The following is a 17887-nucleotide window of genomic DNA, read 5'->3' as shown; positions in this document are numbered from 1 at the left end:
CAGGAGCACCCCCTACTGGCCCGCCACACGTGGTGGAAACAGCGGAGGGATACGAATACCCAGCTGTGTTCCTGAGGTGGGATCTCTGCACCCGCCACAGGGGCCACCTGGCGCTGCTGCAGTGACAGTTTTTCCACGCAGTGCCTGGCCAGCAGCCAGAGCACAGCTCTAGGCAGCCTGGCTCCACTTTTGAGTGGTGCATACTGCCTGTGTTTGGGCTGCTGCGTTCTTTTTTCCCCACAGGTTTTTTTGACTGGGGTCTAAAAAACCCAGGGGAAAAAGAAGTGGACCAACACATGCACAGGCAACGTGCCCTTGCAGAACAGAGAACATCTAAATGTGTGCTATGTGGCACAGCAGGCGTGTTTGCGGTGCCACATAGTGCATGGCCATGCTTGTCTGGACATGACCAACGGGAGCAACTCAGTCCCGGGCTGCTCCTGCCCTGCTTTGTCCCTCTTCAGCAGCCAGGGGGAGCTCCAGGGTCCCCCAGGTGCCAGTCCTGGGCTGGCAGGAGGTATGGGGGCTGGTTCTGATCTCTCCGGGGTGGGGGAGAGCAGCTTAGCAGTCCGGACGGGTCTCTCTGCCCTGCGGAGATTGAGACAGGTCCTGATCTCCACGTGGTTGGCAGGCAGCATCCTGCTGAGCTGGGGCAGCTCTCCTTGTCCCCTTTTGCCTAGGCTGACTGGGAGCAATTTGCTCTAGGTCAGTGTCTACATGTCTGTTTTGGCACATCAGTTTAATGCACCAATTTCTAATACTTGTATCTACTAGGTATTCATGTGGTGATTTGTTTGCTTTGCCTGCCTCTCTGCCTGCCATGATTATTATTTTTTTATTCATGTGAATGATCCGCACATTGCTTCAGAAGATCTTTTTTTGGCAAGTGCTGAAGTAATTGATTTCATTGTAGTGCATTATGTTCATTTGGACTGATAGTGAATGGAAAAATAAAGCACCAATGATTTGGAAGAGTTCAAACAACCTTTTGCCAAACACTTGCAACTTTTCAGAAATTCTTTCCCAATTCCAGATACCATTTCATCCCTATATACTTTCCAAGTCCCAGCCTTAAAAGATCTGCTTCCTATTATCCATGGTATTTCCAAGGACAAACTAAGCCAGCATAAATAAAAAAATTGCTGTTTTTCTTACGCTCTTTGCTAGAATGCGTTGTGTGCCTTTGGCTTTCCTTCTGGCTGGACTGCATGCTGCAAAGAGAACAGAAACATGATATGGGGCAGTTATAGCAGACATCAGAAGCAACAGCTTCAGGTGCAGATGCACATTTAAAATGGTCTGTTAGGATGCTTATGTTGGCTTGCAATGGAAACTGGCAATTTTTGCTTTGGTGCAATATGTCCTGAGATCATAAAAATGTGAACACTTATTAATTAATTAATATTAATGCCTATGCTGGATCCTCACCCTTTTTGCAGCAGAGCTGAGACAGCTTAGCTTCCATGTTTGACTGAAAGCCTGCTAGAAAGCTGTGGGTCCAACGTACCACTGGCAAGCCTGGAAGTGTGTTCTGTCTAATGTAGCTGGCACATTAGGAGCATCAGTGCTGCCAATTCTCATAGGTTTATAACCAGTCTTGTTGCATTCAGTGACTGTCCTGAAGCCCTGCACAATGCTGTCATTACATGGGAATCCAACATTTCACTTTAAAATATATGAATTTCTAGCCTTCAGGTTTGAGAAGAAAAGGTCTAATATCTCAGTGCCCCTTAAAGGTTCAGGAACCAGAAGGCAAAATAAAAGGAAACCACATTTTTATATTGTTTTAAAAGCCCCTTTCATTATTTTAAAGCCAGTTTCATAATTTTGGAATGCCTGGCATTGGAGGTGCTGTGAGAGTGATATAAGCATGCACTTGAAAATAGTGTATGTGCACAGCATGAAGAAGAAAGAAGCCAAATTCAACAGCAGCATACTTCAGAACACATTCATTTTGTCATGAAATACAGGAAGGGGGGCAAAATTTCTGTTATAGCTGACAGTGCTTGTTATTTTAGAGTGGTTTGATGTCTTTCTCAAAACCTCCAATAACTTTATGCAGAGCAAGATGCCACTGATAGAAAGAGAGCTTTCAAGACAACTGCACAGAATGTGGCATAACTGTTTGCTCTCTTTTTTTTATTAGGAAATAAAAGCATGCAACGTTGCCTGGTAAAAACATTTCTGCCAGACTTTTTGATTGCTTTCGCCATCATATTGTAAAGTCAACAAGTTGTCAGTATCTTCACTACAACAGTGTGAAAAATTTATGGTCAAACTCAGCTGGTTTCATTATACACCTAAAATGCAGTTGAGTAATGTACTTTGTTTCAGGCCCAACATCTTAGGGTTGGTTTTTTTTTTTTTTTTAATGAAAATGAGAGATGGGCTTGAGTCATGGTGATTCAGATTCAGGTGATGGAGGTGCTGTAGTGGCAGATACTGATTTGTTACTCAATTAGGAAGATATAAATATTGTTGCCTTTTTGGCCTGAGTGGTTAATCTCTATTTGGGATCTAGAAGTGAATTGTTAGGAGGACTTGATTATATGAGTCACATACTCCTTTCATACAATCCTATCTATATATGTATAAAGAATGGACACAGAGTTTAGTTTTTCTGAACAAAGTAGGAACAACCAATAGCAGGAACTTCCCTGTTCCCAATTCCAAACCTACCTTTCCAGCCAACGCCCCATCCAATAGAAGCTATGCTCTCGGCTTCTTTTCAAGGCCATTCTACCGGTCCTCCTCTCACTGTCCTGTTCCACTTCCTACCTCTGACACATACAGATGCACAGAGCTGCAACCCATGCATTTTTTCCATCAGTTCCTAGGAAGACCTCTGTTTTTTCCCTACAAAATTATTTTTTATTCAGACCTGCTTGGCCAGTGCTTTGGGAAGTGTTTTTTATTGTTTCAGTTATCTCAGTCCAGAAAGGAGCTTAATTGCTTCTTTCGTTTAGTCAGAAGGAAGGGTGGTTAGTAAGCCCATCCAGTTGAAAGAGGTCTGTGGTACAGGTGAGTGAAGTTTTTTCCATCAAAAAATGCATGTTTGGCAACAAAATCTCATGACTTTGTCTCATTATTACTGGAAATGTTTATGTCAAAAATATTTGACAAGTCAAGGCATTTTGTTTTAATGTTTCAAACATGACACTTTCAACTAGTTTTTATCAAGAAATTCCCACCAATTCTATTCTTGTGTTTTTAAAAAGCCTTTTTAAAAACAATTGACGTCTAAGCAAAATACTCTATTTTGAATCAAGTCAAACTTTGCAGAGAAATAATTTTTGACTTGTCAGTTAATTATAATGAAAGAAAATATGTTCAAGTCGGCCCAAATCACATCTGAATCTGGTTCCAGATTTTTAGGTGGGGCTGGAGTGAATGCAAGGAGAAAGCTGAACCAGGCAGGCTGGAGCTCTGGTCAAATTGAAATGATGACTCACCACATTAGTGTTCATAAGTAGGAACAAACGTCAGTATAATATGAAGAATGAATCACGTAATGCTGGATTCTGGATTTCTTTATAGCATTATCAAATAGCATGAAGGCCACTCACTCATCTCCTCTTAACAGGAATATACAAACCCATATTAGGTACCCAAGTTCCTTTTATATGAAATAAATTAACTTAGATCAGGGATTTTCAACCTTTTTTAATACGTGCACCCCTGGCAGCTAGACACAGAGTGGGGAGGGAGGGGGCTGCCACATGGCCAGACATGGAGCAGGGAGTGGCGCGTGGCCGGATGCCGAGTGGCAGCTGCATGGGGTGGTGGATGGCAGCACCCAATCACCCAAGCGGCGCCTGTGCTGGTGCCCTCACCTCCCCAGCCCTGCTCCTGGGAGGTGGCAGTGCAGGGTGGTGGGTTGTGCCTCTCTGTCCCCACCTGCCCACATAAACCCCCTAGGGCCTTTCCAAGTACCCCCAGGGGTACATGTACCCCTGGTTGACAACCTCTGGCTTAGATGGTTAGGACTGGCAGGAAGGGATTCAGAGTGGGAGTACTGGCACAGTGGCACTCCCCTTTCCACAGTGTAATTTGGGAGCTCTGATTCCACCCATCCCTGGACCCAAGGTCCACTGTGGAGTCTGGCCCATGCTATGGGAGCAGCAGCCAGGGACTTTTATTAAGTCCCTAACACAGATAAGAATATCATCCCTTTCTTAGTGCCCCTCCCTTTCCTTCTGTGCTCAGTGGCACCTCCTTTCTACTCCCTCTCTATTTATGCTCTGAGCAGCAACAACCTCTGCTGCCACACCTTCCTTGTCTAAATCCTGGATCCACCTATGAGGACTGGCATGTACAACACACAGCATGCTGAGCAGGGGATGCCCTGAGCTAGATGATGGGAAGCTGAGTGTGTAGCTAGAATCCCACCCCTCTGCTAGACTTAGTGAGCAGTTTGAGCCTTAACTGCAGTCCTGGCCAGGTGCTTCTTTGAGACTGGGATTCACAGCCCAAAGCTCCTGCCTAGGCATATGTGCCAAAGTTATGCCTTAATATATGGGTGACTGGCAGGGGCTGCGCTACCCATCTTTTGTACTGAGGCCTAAAAGCGATAGTACCTGTAGGCTTTCTCTTGAAGCTGGGTCACTAGGCAAAAAGGAGTGTAGCAACCATGGTACCAGAAGGAGAGCAGGCAAGAGGGGGGCTGACTGTAGCCTTATGGGAGAGGGAGACCTAGGTTCCAGTCCCCACTAATGGAGTTATTTCTGCTTTTAATGAAGGGCTGTCTAACAGTTAAAATGCATAAACAGTCTTAGCAGCATGGTGTTTAGACACACCTCTCTGCCAAGCACTTCCTGCTGCCTAGCTCTGGGTACCTCCCAGCTGAGAGATCTAGAACAGCATTTCATGAGTCGCAACCTAAAAGTGGGTCAGAAGGATATATGAAAGGGTCATGAACAAAATTTAAAAATCAATCAACAAACTTTAAAAATGAATTCTCTTTTAAAGGAGAAAAGGTGGGAAACTGTGGCTTGCAGGCTGGCAGTGTTCCAGCCTGCCAAGGGGCTGCTTGGCCCCCACCCTGCCCCACACACTAGGGGGCTGGGGACTGGGGGCAGTGGGTTGGGAGTGAGGGGCACTGGTTTGGGGCTGGCCATCGATGTTTACAAATGGTTCCTGGTACAAAAAAGCCTGAGAATCACACTGGTCTAGAATACCCTGGAGAATAGTTTGGTGCTTAGCCTTGTCAAGTTGGATGACTGTCCTAGGGCAAGCTGCCTACATTTTAGGTGTTGCAATGCCTACATGGAGGTAGCTTAGAGGTTGATTACATAGATGACCTGATTTTCAGAGGCGTTATTACTGCCACTGAAAATTAGGCAGCTTTCTAGGTGCCTTTATGAGGGAGTGGAACCCAAAGTCCAAAATATTTGGCCTGTGTGACGTTTCATAAGACAGTAACAGAGGCTACATAAGATTCTAAGTCCCTTGACTTCTGTGATTAAGCAGTAATGACTACATTCCTGCCTTGCTAAAATGTGTGGTCTTGGTTAACTCACCACACAGAGAATGTACCACCAAGTAAACAAAAGAAGTTACACATAGGTGTAAAATACAATAGTATGCTTAACTGCCAGAGTTCACAACACATTGTACAGACAAGGGTGTACAACATCATTGAAATAATATGCACTAAGTTAAACGGTTTTATCATGTTCAAAAGAACAGTGAAATTTGCAAGGATCACCACAATCTTTTGCTGTGAAAGAATAAGGCAAGAGGGAGACAAAAAGCGATCAAAAAGAATTAAGATGATTTTCCACAAATAAGATATGACTCATTTTGAAGCTGTTATTACCACCATTTCCAATGGGGAAAAGTAAACAGGATTTCACAGAGAAGTGATAACTAAATTCACTTATGTCCTACAAGCAAAACCTTTAATGAGAGATGAGCACAGAAAAGTTTACCAATAAAAAAAGTTGCCCACATATCTCTCTAGCATGAGCTTACCAAATCTCTTACTGTGCAGTGCAGGGTAGTATGCTGTTAAGGAAGTACTGTGTTATTTTAATTATCTGAATGATGCCCACATACAACACACTGGGCACCTTACAAATGTGGCTAATGACAAAAATATTGCATATTTTGTGACACAGGTCAAATCATTGCCTGTCATCTGCCAGGGTAAACAGTGAGCAGCTTACATGAGCTGCAGAAAGGAATGGCATTGAAAGTGAAATCATAGTGCCAGCAAACATGCAGCTATTTAAATAGCTATTGAAGCAAAAGTGAATCTTGGAGTACACCATAGTGACCTACTTACACAGGCATACAATTGCAACAGTGAAATTGCAGAGAACAGCTCAACATTTTTGTGGGGATTTTGAATTCAAGTAGAAAGATGCTTCTGAATTTTCTTGATAAAGGACACATACATGTCGTCTGCAGAATTTAAAAAGAAAACCTTTACAGTGATGTCCACATTGGTGCTTCCATTTATACTCTGAAAAATAAAACAGCTGAGTACTCACTATTGTAGCTTGGAAATAAAGATGACATCTGCCCTTGCACATAGTTTTCTATGCTTTTGCATGACTTCTTTTGGAAAAAGCAGTTACTGAGTTTAAAGTAATGTGTTCAATCAAATGCAATATTTTACTTTCATCAGATGTAATTAATGTTAATCATATATTTATTCCCAGGACATAGTTTTCAAAATTCTCCTTTGATGATCCAACAGAGTTAAATGCATCTTATTTTCTGTCTCACAGCAAAGAACCTTGGCTGTACCTTGGCAGATCAGTGATCATCTTCTAGGTATATAAACACAAAATCAAGAACTCACATTTTTCCTGTGAAAATACGTCACAAAGCTACCATACCTAAACACCTGCATGTATCACTAAGCACCTGCATGTATCACTCCAAAAGTGCCCAAAGAGCTCTGAACTGCAAGCACAGTATGGCAGAACAAACAGAGGAGTGAGTGTGTTATTTGAAAAATTTCTCTAATGGCAAAACATCCTATCTAAAAAGAATTGTTGCCTGCTACTCTGGCTTTCATGTACTCACATTTGGATGAAATCACAGTGGTGAAAACTTCTAAATTTTCATCGCTGCAGCTGTAAATCTGATGCATTTTCCACTTCTCTCGACTGACTGCCTATCAGCTTCATGCAACTGCTCTGAACTTCTGGTAAATAGGTTTCACTAATCCAATCTGGCTCTGTGATCATTGTCCAGATCTACAAAGGACAGACTGATGCTGTGATCTCATCTCATTCCATATTCTTCATTGCAAAATTTTCTGCTCCCATCTGTCTTTGTATGACTTCTGTTAATGGAAAGATTGAACTTGGCTGTTACTTAAGTCTCTATAAGGGTAGAAACATCTTATTTTACGAGTCTCAGCTACTACATGTTTTGCAGAATCTTCTAAAATAAAAGTGACTAAGAAAGTAGCAAGGATCTGTTTGGCACAGCTGGTGAATTATCAAGGAGATCTGCTATTTACAAAACTGCTATTAGGCATTCTTTTGTGTCTAAGTTTAATGTTAAATATACTTCTACATTTTAATAAATGGAAAAATCTCTTTTCCCATAGCCAACAGTTGAAACATATAGTAAGAAAAGTATATTGCTCTTCAGCTTTCTATGTCTGCTAAATTTCATACACAGGTACGTATTATTTGACAACTAGACAATTTTTTGTCAGAAAAGATGTTAAAATGGTTTGAAGTATTGAGGCTTTTTAATCTGTATCAAAAGTTGCTGGGCAACTGTGGCTCTTATACTAATCAATGGGACTTCAAACATCTAAATGCCTAAGTGCTGATTTAGATGCCATTATTTAAAATCTTTTGGTTTGGACACTACAGCATTGGGTATATTAGAAACACTTTAAGTAGATCTGATAGAGACCTCAAATGGGTCATGTAATAGTGATCTCTCTTATGCACTGCCCTTATGACTTGAGCATTCAGTGGCATTAATTACCAGCACACGTGTGTAATCTACACAAAAGTAAACCTAGTCTCCACCAGAAATGTTAACAAGTATTATTAAGCTCCGTAGCTTTAAAAGTGCTAAAGAAATATGGAATGCCACTGTCATTTTAACGCAAATCTTTTTTTATTTTAAAGAAAATCAATATCAAACAAATTATAATCCTGAACCAAGAAATATTTCAGCTTTATGAATGGCATCTCTGTTTCATAAGCAGATGACAGAGAACCTGGTATCACTTGTTACCTCTAAGGGCAGTTTCTTGCTGTCTCAGGTCAGCAAATCTATTAGGGGACCTATTGTTACAGGAAACACTGGAGTGTTTAAAATGGTCAGTGGGATGGCAATATAATCAACCAAAAGTTCAATTAGTTTTTGATTTATTGTGCCACATGTTCTGCTTGTATGACTGATGTATGTCATTAACATCAGGCTCGACTGGCTTGCTCATCTGTCTCTGCCTGGTGCTCGCCAAACATGAACACACTCAACAGATGGGGAATTTCATGGCCCCAAATGGAATTGTTTATCCTTCTATTGTTCTTGTGTCAAGCAATCACACCAAATCCATTGCCTACCAATAAAAAGATCTGTGCAGCATCCATTCAGCAGTGAATAGAGCAGAGGAGGTTATGCAGTAGGGATTTAAAGCTTTGAAAGGGATAAAAAATAATAAAGCCCAGCACTGAACTGTAGACAAAAATGAGAAGCTATAACAAATTTAGCTTTTTTAACCTTCAGAGATTAGGAGGCTTAGAAGAAGAGATGCTTCCAGGGCTTAGTCATTAAATATTTTTCCAATTTGAAAACATACTTGGTAATTATTTAATCACAGTTACATTTTATTTTGTTGTAACAATAATCAAGACATCTGCGCTCTTTTCCCTAGGAATTGGATGTAGAAACAAGAAATGCTAAATATAAGAACAAAAAACTATCTGGCACCCACTGGCACAATACTTTAGATACTGTATCTTGAGCAAGTTGCTTTCAAAGTGCATCCCTAAAACAGACTTTGTACATGCTGGTAAAAATCCATCTGTGCAGAGAGAACCAGGACATGGCCTACACATCAATTCTGACTTACAAATTAGATTCAAGGGGGATTCAAATGTTCCATAGGCCTTGTTCTGGATCTCTACAAACAGATACAATTCACTCTACTTGGTATTCTGCTTCATTTTCCTCTGCTCCCATAAAAAAAATGATTGACTATGGGAAGGGTTTACACAAAATCCAAAGGTAGTCTCAAAAGCAGAGGAATAGGAGTCCAAGTTTATAGATTTTATTCCCAACTTTTACTGAGTTGTCTTGGAAGTCTCAGGGAAACTGCCTGTGCTTTAAGTTATTAAATTTGACAACTGTTGGTAGAAGAATGTCATATGACTCTGTATGATATTACTACCCACCAGATTTAGCCAAAGCTTATTCAGGTTTCTTTTTATATTAAAATGCATAATAGTGATTGTTATCAGGATAAGTCACATTTAAAACCATGATTCTTATTAGTTACCTATGACTGGAAACTTAGGAAAGATATTTGTCATTATGGTAAAAAGAAAGTAAGAGATAGTAAGGGGGCAAAGCCTCAGTTTTTTCATCCTTACTCACACCAGATAGGCTCTACTGCTTCTGCCATGCTCCTGAGTGAGCACAGCATCACCAATCCACTGCAGATCCATGTACACCAAACACAGAAATAAGGCAATGAAGCCCTGTGCCACATGAATCAGTACTCTGGAGACAGAGATCTCAAGAATAATGACTGCCCTAAGGCAGCTTCCCTGCCTTATTTCTGAGTCTGGTATAGGTGCCGAGCAGGAGTAGGTAGATAGGGCATGTTTTCAGAAGTGCTATCAGAAGCACCAAGAAACATATGCCCTATGAGTCAAACCAGTTTCTGTCTTTGTCCTGCATCAAGGTTTTGCAGGCCAGATTAGGCTCTTAATACCTGTGCAGGCGTATTCTCTTAGAATTATGCACTATATGTGATATTAGGGCAGTCCCATGGTTTTCTTAGCTGTAACTGATTTGAACTTAGCAAAAAATTCCGGTAGAGATACACATGCAGAAATACATATTTTTTATGCTGGCTCTGGGAAACATGTTTTTTTCTCTCTAAGAAAACTAGACATGATTCTGCTCCATGTGAAGTCAATGGGAAATATTCCATCATCTTCAATAAATACAGGATTTGGCCCAGGGTGTTCTTTGTCTGTATATATAGGGGATGTTACCTGTACTCTTGTTGCATAACTGGTAAATCTAATCCCTACTGAGCCACCTGAGCTTATTTTTTATGTTTACTTTTGGCAGTGTGATCAGGCTAAACCACAGGTATTTCTGGAATAGGACTGTGAACTCAAAGACAGACATCATTAACCATTTAAAAGTAAACTGGGATAAAACCAGAGTGACACTGTTAGTATATGTCCTCTAAAACATTTTTTTGCAAAGCAATGGTGCAATATTAGTGCCAGACTTTTTGCTGGAAGAAAACAGTTTAAACTTCTGTCTGTAGAAATGTAATCAACAGGGAAAAATAATTAAGAAATAGCTACAGGTGAACTGAGGCAGGAACAAACAATCATTCCACAGGAATACCAGTGTACTGTAGAACACTCTCACCTTCCTCTCAGCATTTTAGTGGCGACCTTCCACCTTAAAAATCTCCATTTCCTTTATAAAACAAGGATTTTAATCTGTGCCTGGCTTCAAATTTGCAGTATAGATGTTGCCCAAACTTGAGTAAGAAGTTTTAGAAATTTAAAAAGCATTCTGCAACGGAATGTTTTGCAACAGTCTACAACAGACAACCAGGAAGGATTGGGCAGAAAGTGTGCAATTCTAAAAGAGCAGTACAGGTACCATCCCACTGCAAACCAGAGAGGAAAGAGAAAAATAATCCTAAACATCAGCTGCAAAATACAACATGTCACATCCAACAGTTTGGGAAGGATATTTCAGGATTGTGGGGAAAAGTTATTCTCCCTGGGTCATCTACATGGGCGACTGGTGCCACCTTAGTCAGGGGGCACATGCTCTCCCCCAGCAACCAGTCAGCGACTGGGGGGGGGCTCCCCCCACAGTCAATATATCGCCAACTGGATCGTGCTGACTGGGAAGTGGCCATGGCGCTCCCAGAAGTGGCCACGGTGCTTTATCTGGCACTCCCACTCCCTGGCTGGTGCTTTCAGGGGGGCACCAGCGCTCCCCCCATGCACCCCCTACGCATCGCCACTGGTGATCTAATACAACAGGTCTGCAGAGATAATCAATGCCCTTACAAGCTGCGGTTTCAGTTTTGCAAAAGTCTATGAGTAAGTCATTGTCAGAAGTATAATGTGTGGTAGCACATGCTTACAGAAGTGGTTCTCAACCATTTTAGACTCCAGGTGCTGCTTATTCAACTCAAGACACCCCACAGATAATGCCAGCTTATAGCTTCCGCTTAAGTGTTTTTGACCACAGAAAAATAATTTGCAATTCTTTTGGTGCAAAGAACTCAGAAAGACCATGCAGGTCAGGATTTTTTTGATGCTCTGGATTCCTGTGTGAACTTTCTGGGATTCACTTATCTCATGAATCTTGTGTAAGTGCTTGCACACCTAACACTGCTAATATTCTACAGCACTCTGCAGCACAGCACTAATATTGCTGTGGTACCTTGTGTCAGCACCTTGGTTAAGAATCACTGGCTTACAGGTTTAGGTCCTAATAAGCCATGCCAGTGGTGTCAGTGGAGTGATCGTAGTGTCCTTATCTGCTTTCTCTCTCTCTCTCTCTCTCACACACACACACACACACACACACACACACACACACACACACACACACACACACACACACACACACACACACACACACACACACACACACACACACACACACACACACACACACACACACACACACACACACACACACACACACACACTAGTGTCAACATTTTTGAGTTTCAAGTTAGCAATAATTAAGGTAGGACCACTCCTACATGTTCTATATCAGGGCTGTCCAACTTCTAAGCCCCTGAGAGCTGGACTAGTGGGGGCTGAATGATGTGTAGGCTGCACCAGACGAACCATATAGTTACCCTCCCTTCCCTCCAGCTGCAGTGCACCCTGGTGTGAGTGCAATTCCCTGTCACCTTGGTTCAATGTGCACTCGCATGAGAGCTATCCTCCCTGAGGTAATGTGTACCCACTTGGGTGCTCCCCACCACTGCCCCTGCAGGCACGATTTGCCCTGCCTTCCCTGGGGTCCAAACTCACCATCAGCTCCTGTGCTTCTGGAGGAAAGTAATGAAGCCTGGAGACTGGCTGCTATTGCAGCTGGATCAATACAGGCAGCAGGCAGTGGCATCTGGGTGAGAGCCTGGGGGCTGCACATTAACCCCTCAGAGGCCACATGTAGCCACCTGAGCTGCTGTTGGACAGCCCGGCCCTGTATGATCAGAGATCTCATTGAAATTTGCATATAGAGACTTTGCAAGATCAGCCCTGGAACTTGGTAATTAACCAAAGGTATTTGTGAAGTATCATTAAACAGTCTGATTTATTCAAACTATACTGTACTTACAAACCATGAAAATGCTGGTGAAAAAACCCTGTAATGACATTTTTTCAGACTTGTTAATTTTAAAGTAATTTGACCTATATTGACTCAGTGATTTCTTTTCTCCTAATAAAAGAAGATCCTTTTTGCATGTGCTTTATTTTTTGGTTGTTTGTTTTGGTCCTTTTTCATATACAGATTTAAAAGCTTAATTGAGGTCAGCTACAGATTCACAAAATAACCAAGATGATTTTTGAGACAAAGAGAGGAGTTATTTAAGATGGTTCCTGCAATTGGAGCTATTTTGCATATTTATGTCCTGTGCTCAGACTACATTGATGCAAAATCCACTGCTGGATTAAAAAGGCAAAAATCATTTGATGCCCCATACACCTTTCCATGGATAAGTCTAAAGAATGATACCCCCTTGAACTGTAAAACTTACTTGTGTCCAGGCATGTTGTCATTCATCAGTCTTGCTCTCTCTGCTGCATGCAGCACATAGATTTGTAATGTCCAGGTCTAGGTCTTTGTAGGATGCCACTGCATATTCTCTCTTTGGTTTATGCTCTCCTTACATATAAGATAAGTTAAAATAAAATACGTTTAAAAGGAGGATACAGGCAGTCCTTGACTTATAACGTTTCAAGTTACGTTTCATGCTTACAAAGTTTATAAATTGACACCCTGTTTCAGCTTTATGACATCAGTTTTGACTTACAATGCTTGATCCAATGCGATGCCATACTCATCTCCCTGGAGAACATCTGTCCAAACTTGCTTGGACACTTTCTTTAAGAAAGCAGACAAGATTCCAGAAAAACCTGCAGCCAAGACTCCCGAGAAGACTCCAGTCAAGAGCCCTTCAAAGTCACCTCAAAGAAGTCCTTCCAAATCAATATGATTGCTATTTATGATATAAATACATTAATGTAGCTATATTATTCATCTATAATTGACTGAGTACAAAATTCTGGGGTATTTTTGGTGAAAATAGGGTATTGGGCCTTGGTTCAGGAACCAATCCCCCATTTATAACATTGTTTCCTATGGGAAAAGTGGTTCTGAGTTACAACATTTCGACTTAAGTCACGGTTTTCAGGAATCAATTGTGTCGTAAATCCAAGGACTGCCTGCATAGGATCAGAGGAAATTCAGGCTGGAAAGGAGCTCAGATGGTCATCTAGTCCAGTCTCCTGCTCAAGGCAGGGTCATTCCTGACTCACCCATACCAGTCAATCGCCTGTCTAACCTGCTTTTGGAAAACCTTGAAGGATAGAGATTCCACAGTCTCTCTAGGTAAACTGTTCCAATGCTTGACCACCCTCATAGTCAGAAAAATATGAAAATGATGATTTAGAAGTCACTTCACATTGGCATCATACCATGTGACAGGACCATGAAATACCAAACACAGAGAGAGGCATTAAACCAAACCTTTAAACCAAAAAGGAAAGTTTCAAGGTAAGTGCAATGAAACCCTGCTGAACCTGCAAAAGCCTGTGACACTGGCTAAATTAATGGCAGATTGGTGGCCTTGGTGCAGAACCTCCTTGTATTTGAGATAGTTATTGGATACGTCAAATATTGTGTATTCAACCCCTAGCCCCTCTATTGACACTATGAGTGTTTAAAGATCTTACTGTTTTAAGTATATGACTTGTTTCTAGGAATCTGATTAAAATAAATCACCTCAGATAACAGGACTTATATATGCTGCAAATACACACTGGGTCTGTCTACATGCATATTAATGTGCTGCAATAAACTAAACTCCAGAGTTTATAGCTCCTGGGCATGTATTTACATGTGTGCCCAGGATTGCAGCATGTTGAGCCAGGGCAGAACAGCCTCAGCTAGGCGATCAGCCTGCCAGCCCAGCCGCATTCCCAGCTCAACATGCTGCAGGGTGCATCTACAGGAGATATTTACTGTGCATTAGCTTAATAACACTGCACAGTAGTGTGTCACAGCAAAAACCATACTAATAGCCAACTGCACAGTGTTATTAGGCTACTGCACAGTAAGCATCACTAAATAACTGTGCACCAGTGCTACTGCACAGTAACTTCAGGTACTGCGCATTTAGTTAGTACTTTATTAAGGAAGTACTAAACAAAATACACAGTAATGAACATGTAGACGCTCCTGGAGGGGGGCTGTCTGGAGCGTGAGTGTGCTTCAGTGAAGGGCTAGTTAGCAGGCAGCCCTCACACTGAAACACCTCTGTGCCCCAGCCAGCCCCTCCAGTGTCTATACATATACTGCTGCAGAGTTTTTTACTCCACGATACACAATACAAGTACTATCCTGCTGCAGAGTAAATTAGTTGACTCTAGCCTATTAGGGACACATATGTAGATGCACAACATTTACTGCACAGCTAATTAATCTACTGTGCAGTAAACATCTCGTGTAGATGCACTCACTGAGGAGGGTTTCTAGGCTTTTAAGCCTAGCTGCCTTGACTTACCCAACCCGAAGGACTTTTGTTTTACAAGGAACTCTTCCATTTGCCTTTAAAATGTTTATCTTCGTTTGTCCCTTGTTGTAATCCATTTAGGCTAGGGACAGATATTCAAAAAGCCTGAGCTTGAATTGATTCAGTCTGTGCAGGTTAGTCCAACCTGCAGAGAGTGAACCAGTTTGCAACTGGATAGATGTTTGGCACATGCCTAGTGGCTCAAGCCAGAAGCCCGGGGCAATAGAGCAGCCCTCCCTTTCACAGGGAAGCTGAGCTGAGGAAGGGGGTCATGGCTAGGCCCTGGCTGCCCCAGCAGCTACCTTACAGCGGGATTTCCCAGCACACAGGGCTGCCCAGCCCCAGAGGGGAACTCGTCTCCCTCCTTCCTCTCTCCCACCACTGTGGGGCCAGGAGTGGGCCCTGTGCTGTGCTGGGGGGAGGCTCTTCTCCCTCCTCCTCCCCCTCCTGCAGTGGAGTGGGGGCAGGGTGCCTAGACCCAGAGGGGTCTCTTCTACCTGCTTTCCCCCATTGCTGGGGTGGGAGGGGGGATGCTGCCCAGCCCCAGAGGGGGGCTCTTCCCTCCACTCTTCACCCCCACAGGGCAGGGGGAGGCTCTGTTCCATGCTGGGGGGGACTCTTCCCTCCAGAGGGGCAGCAGGCACGTGGAACTCAGCGGGGCAGGGTTTGAGTGTGTGGGGTGTGAGGGAGGGTGGGAGGTGTAGGGACCCCACACACTCCCCTCATGGCCTGCAGCCCCGCTGCCTGGCAGCAGCAGCGGGCGGGGGGGCGGGGAAGGTCAGGATGCTCGTGTCCGCCGCAGGTGCGGCTCCGGCCAGCGCTGCATGGGCGGAGAGAGCGGATCCTGCCTTATCCCTGCGGCGCTGCTCCCTGAGCCGGCAGCTCCAGCACTCACAGGAGAGAAAGGCCCACACTGGAGCCAGCTGCTTTCCGCGCTCCCTGCTGTGCAGGTCCCCACACTCTGCCAGGAGCAGGAGCAGGAGCAGGAGCAGGAGCGGAGGGAGCCCCACCCCCTGCTTCCCGGCAGAGTCCAGTGTGGGCGTCCCTTCTGCGGGCACGACGCGGGGCCCTGGGGACAGAAGCGGCCGGGCAGGCTGTGCGGAGCTGCGCTCCTCGCCCCCAGCACAGCGGTGGCTGTCTCTATCACAGCTCCGCACTCACAGAGGGGAAGCCTCGCGCTGGACCCTGCAGGGAAACAGGGGACAGGGCTCCCTCCGCTCCTGCTCCCGGCACAGTGCAGGGACCTGCATGGCAGGGAGCGGGGGAAACAGCTGGCCCCAGTGCAGGGCTTCCCTTGCTGCTGGTGTGGGAGCTGCAGGCTCAGGGAGCGGAGCGCGGGGATAAGGCAGGCTCTGTTCCCGCCCTCCGCAAAGTGCTGGCCGGAGCCGTACCTGCGCCGGGCACGAGCACCCTGACCTCTCCGCCTGCTGCTGCCAGGCAGCGGGGCTGCACGCCATGAGGGGAGTGTGGGGGTCCCTACACCCCCCACCCACACCCTGCCCCGCTGAGCTCTGCGCTCCCGCCGCCCCCGTGGGGTGAGAAGCGGGGGAAGAGTTCCCCCCAGCATGTAACAGAGATTTCCGCTGCCCCCCCGGGCTGGGCAGCATCACATGGATCCCCCTGTCCCTGCCTCGCAGCAGCGTGGGGGAAGGGGAGAAGGAAGAAGAGTCCCCATCCAGCGCCTCACAGAGCCCCCCTCCCCGCCCAGCGGGACAACGAACCCCGCATGGCCCAGTTAAGGAGAAGGGGGCAGGGAGAAGGGTTAATTCCTCCCTCCGTCCCTTCCCTGCAGCCCGGGTCTGCCAGCTCCAAGGGCCACTGCTGCAGCCCCCTCCCCTCTGCTCCCCCCTCCCCTCTGCTCCCCGGCAGACAGGCTGGCCCTGGCTGCCGTGGGAGAAGAGGGGAAAGAGGAAGAATGAACCTCCTCCCTGCCCACTTTGCTGGATATACTTTGGAGAGGTTAGTGTAGGAAGGGGCTAACTAATATAAAATAGCAAAGGGCTACCTGTCTTCACACCAGTGATGGCATGTTTTCTTGAGTAATTAAATATTTTTAAATTCTACATCCTCTTGATCTAACATGGTTATTTATAACACACTAGACTTACAAGGCCCTCTAAAGCATAGCATGTTTATAGTGCTACATGCTATTTTTCCTTTTAGCATAAGGCAAAATTTGGAAACCCCCAAAGTCCAGCAAAGTGATGGCTGATGCTAGAAGTGGGACATTTATTTTTTAAACTATTTTTGAGATATGTTAACCAAAAGAATAAAATTATTACTGAAGCCTTTCTCACGTAGAAAGTATCTTCACCTAAGAGACCTGCCCTGACTGTTACTGCAAAATATTCACTTTTTTTTCACTATGCCCCTCTAGGAAGCTTTGTTTGGAAAATGGAATTTCATCGGTTGCAAAGACGACTGAAATAAATATCTGTTTCCAACTGTTTCAGTAAAAAACGGGATTCCAACCTAGTGCAGTTAAGGATTTACACAACACCTCATTTGATTAATGTCAGAAAAACCTTAATAACAATACCATGCATGAGCTATAAACCTAAATGACAGGAAAAGACTCCTTTCTAATATTCAGTACATTAGTTATTACAAAAGTCCTACTATATATTAGCTGCAGAAGTGTCTCTTACCAATGCAGGCAGGAAGCTGTGGCTGTCTTTACAGCCTTCACTGAGCATGGATCCGTTGCCCAGGAATGATTAGCTGGGTGCAGCATGATTTCTCCATCTCTCCTGGAGTGCACACCTTGCTGGCAACTCTGTTTCATTCTTATACTGTTCAATTGCATAGCTTCAAAGCATTCCTTCTTGATAGTTGGTCAGTTAAAGTCCAAACAAAGCAGGTAGGAAGGGATTATCACATTAC

The 17887-nt window shown here is 44.1% G+C and overlaps 1 protein-coding gene across 2 annotated transcripts in view; it reads right to left on the bottom strand.

Moving 5' to 3' along the window:
• Nucleotides 1–17830, bottom strand: part of CUNH8orf46 (chromosome unknown C8orf46 homolog) — a 37835-nt gene extending 20005 nt beyond the window's left edge. Inside the window, exons 1-3 of one of the 2 annotated variants that reach the window (XM_019527747.1) lie at nt 10276–10795; nt 7036–7297; nt 1156–1211 (exon numbers count right to left, since the gene is read on the bottom strand). In XM_019527747.1, coding sequence (XP_019383292.1) covers nt 1156–1211; nt 7036–7102 — 123 coding nt within the window. In that variant the 5' untranslated portion in view covers nt 7103–7297; nt 10276–10795. Of the gene's footprint in view, nt 1–1155; nt 1212–7035; nt 7298–10275; nt 10796–17652 lie in introns of those variants that run through there. The other variant, XM_019527748.1, reaches the window with a different exon arrangement.
• Between the last annotated feature and the right edge of the window lie 57 nt (nt 17831–17887).

The sequence above is a fragment of the Gavialis gangeticus genome, unplaced genomic scaffold (assembly GCF_001723915.1).
Source record: "Gavialis gangeticus isolate Ggan-Ray unplaced genomic scaffold, GavGan_comp1, whole genome shotgun sequence".
In the NCBI taxonomy this organism is placed as follows: Eukaryota; Metazoa; Chordata; order Crocodylia; family Gavialidae; genus Gavialis; species Gavialis gangeticus.
The sequence above is the reverse complement of the archived record's forward strand: the minus strand, read 5'-3'. Positions and strand labels throughout refer to the sequence as shown.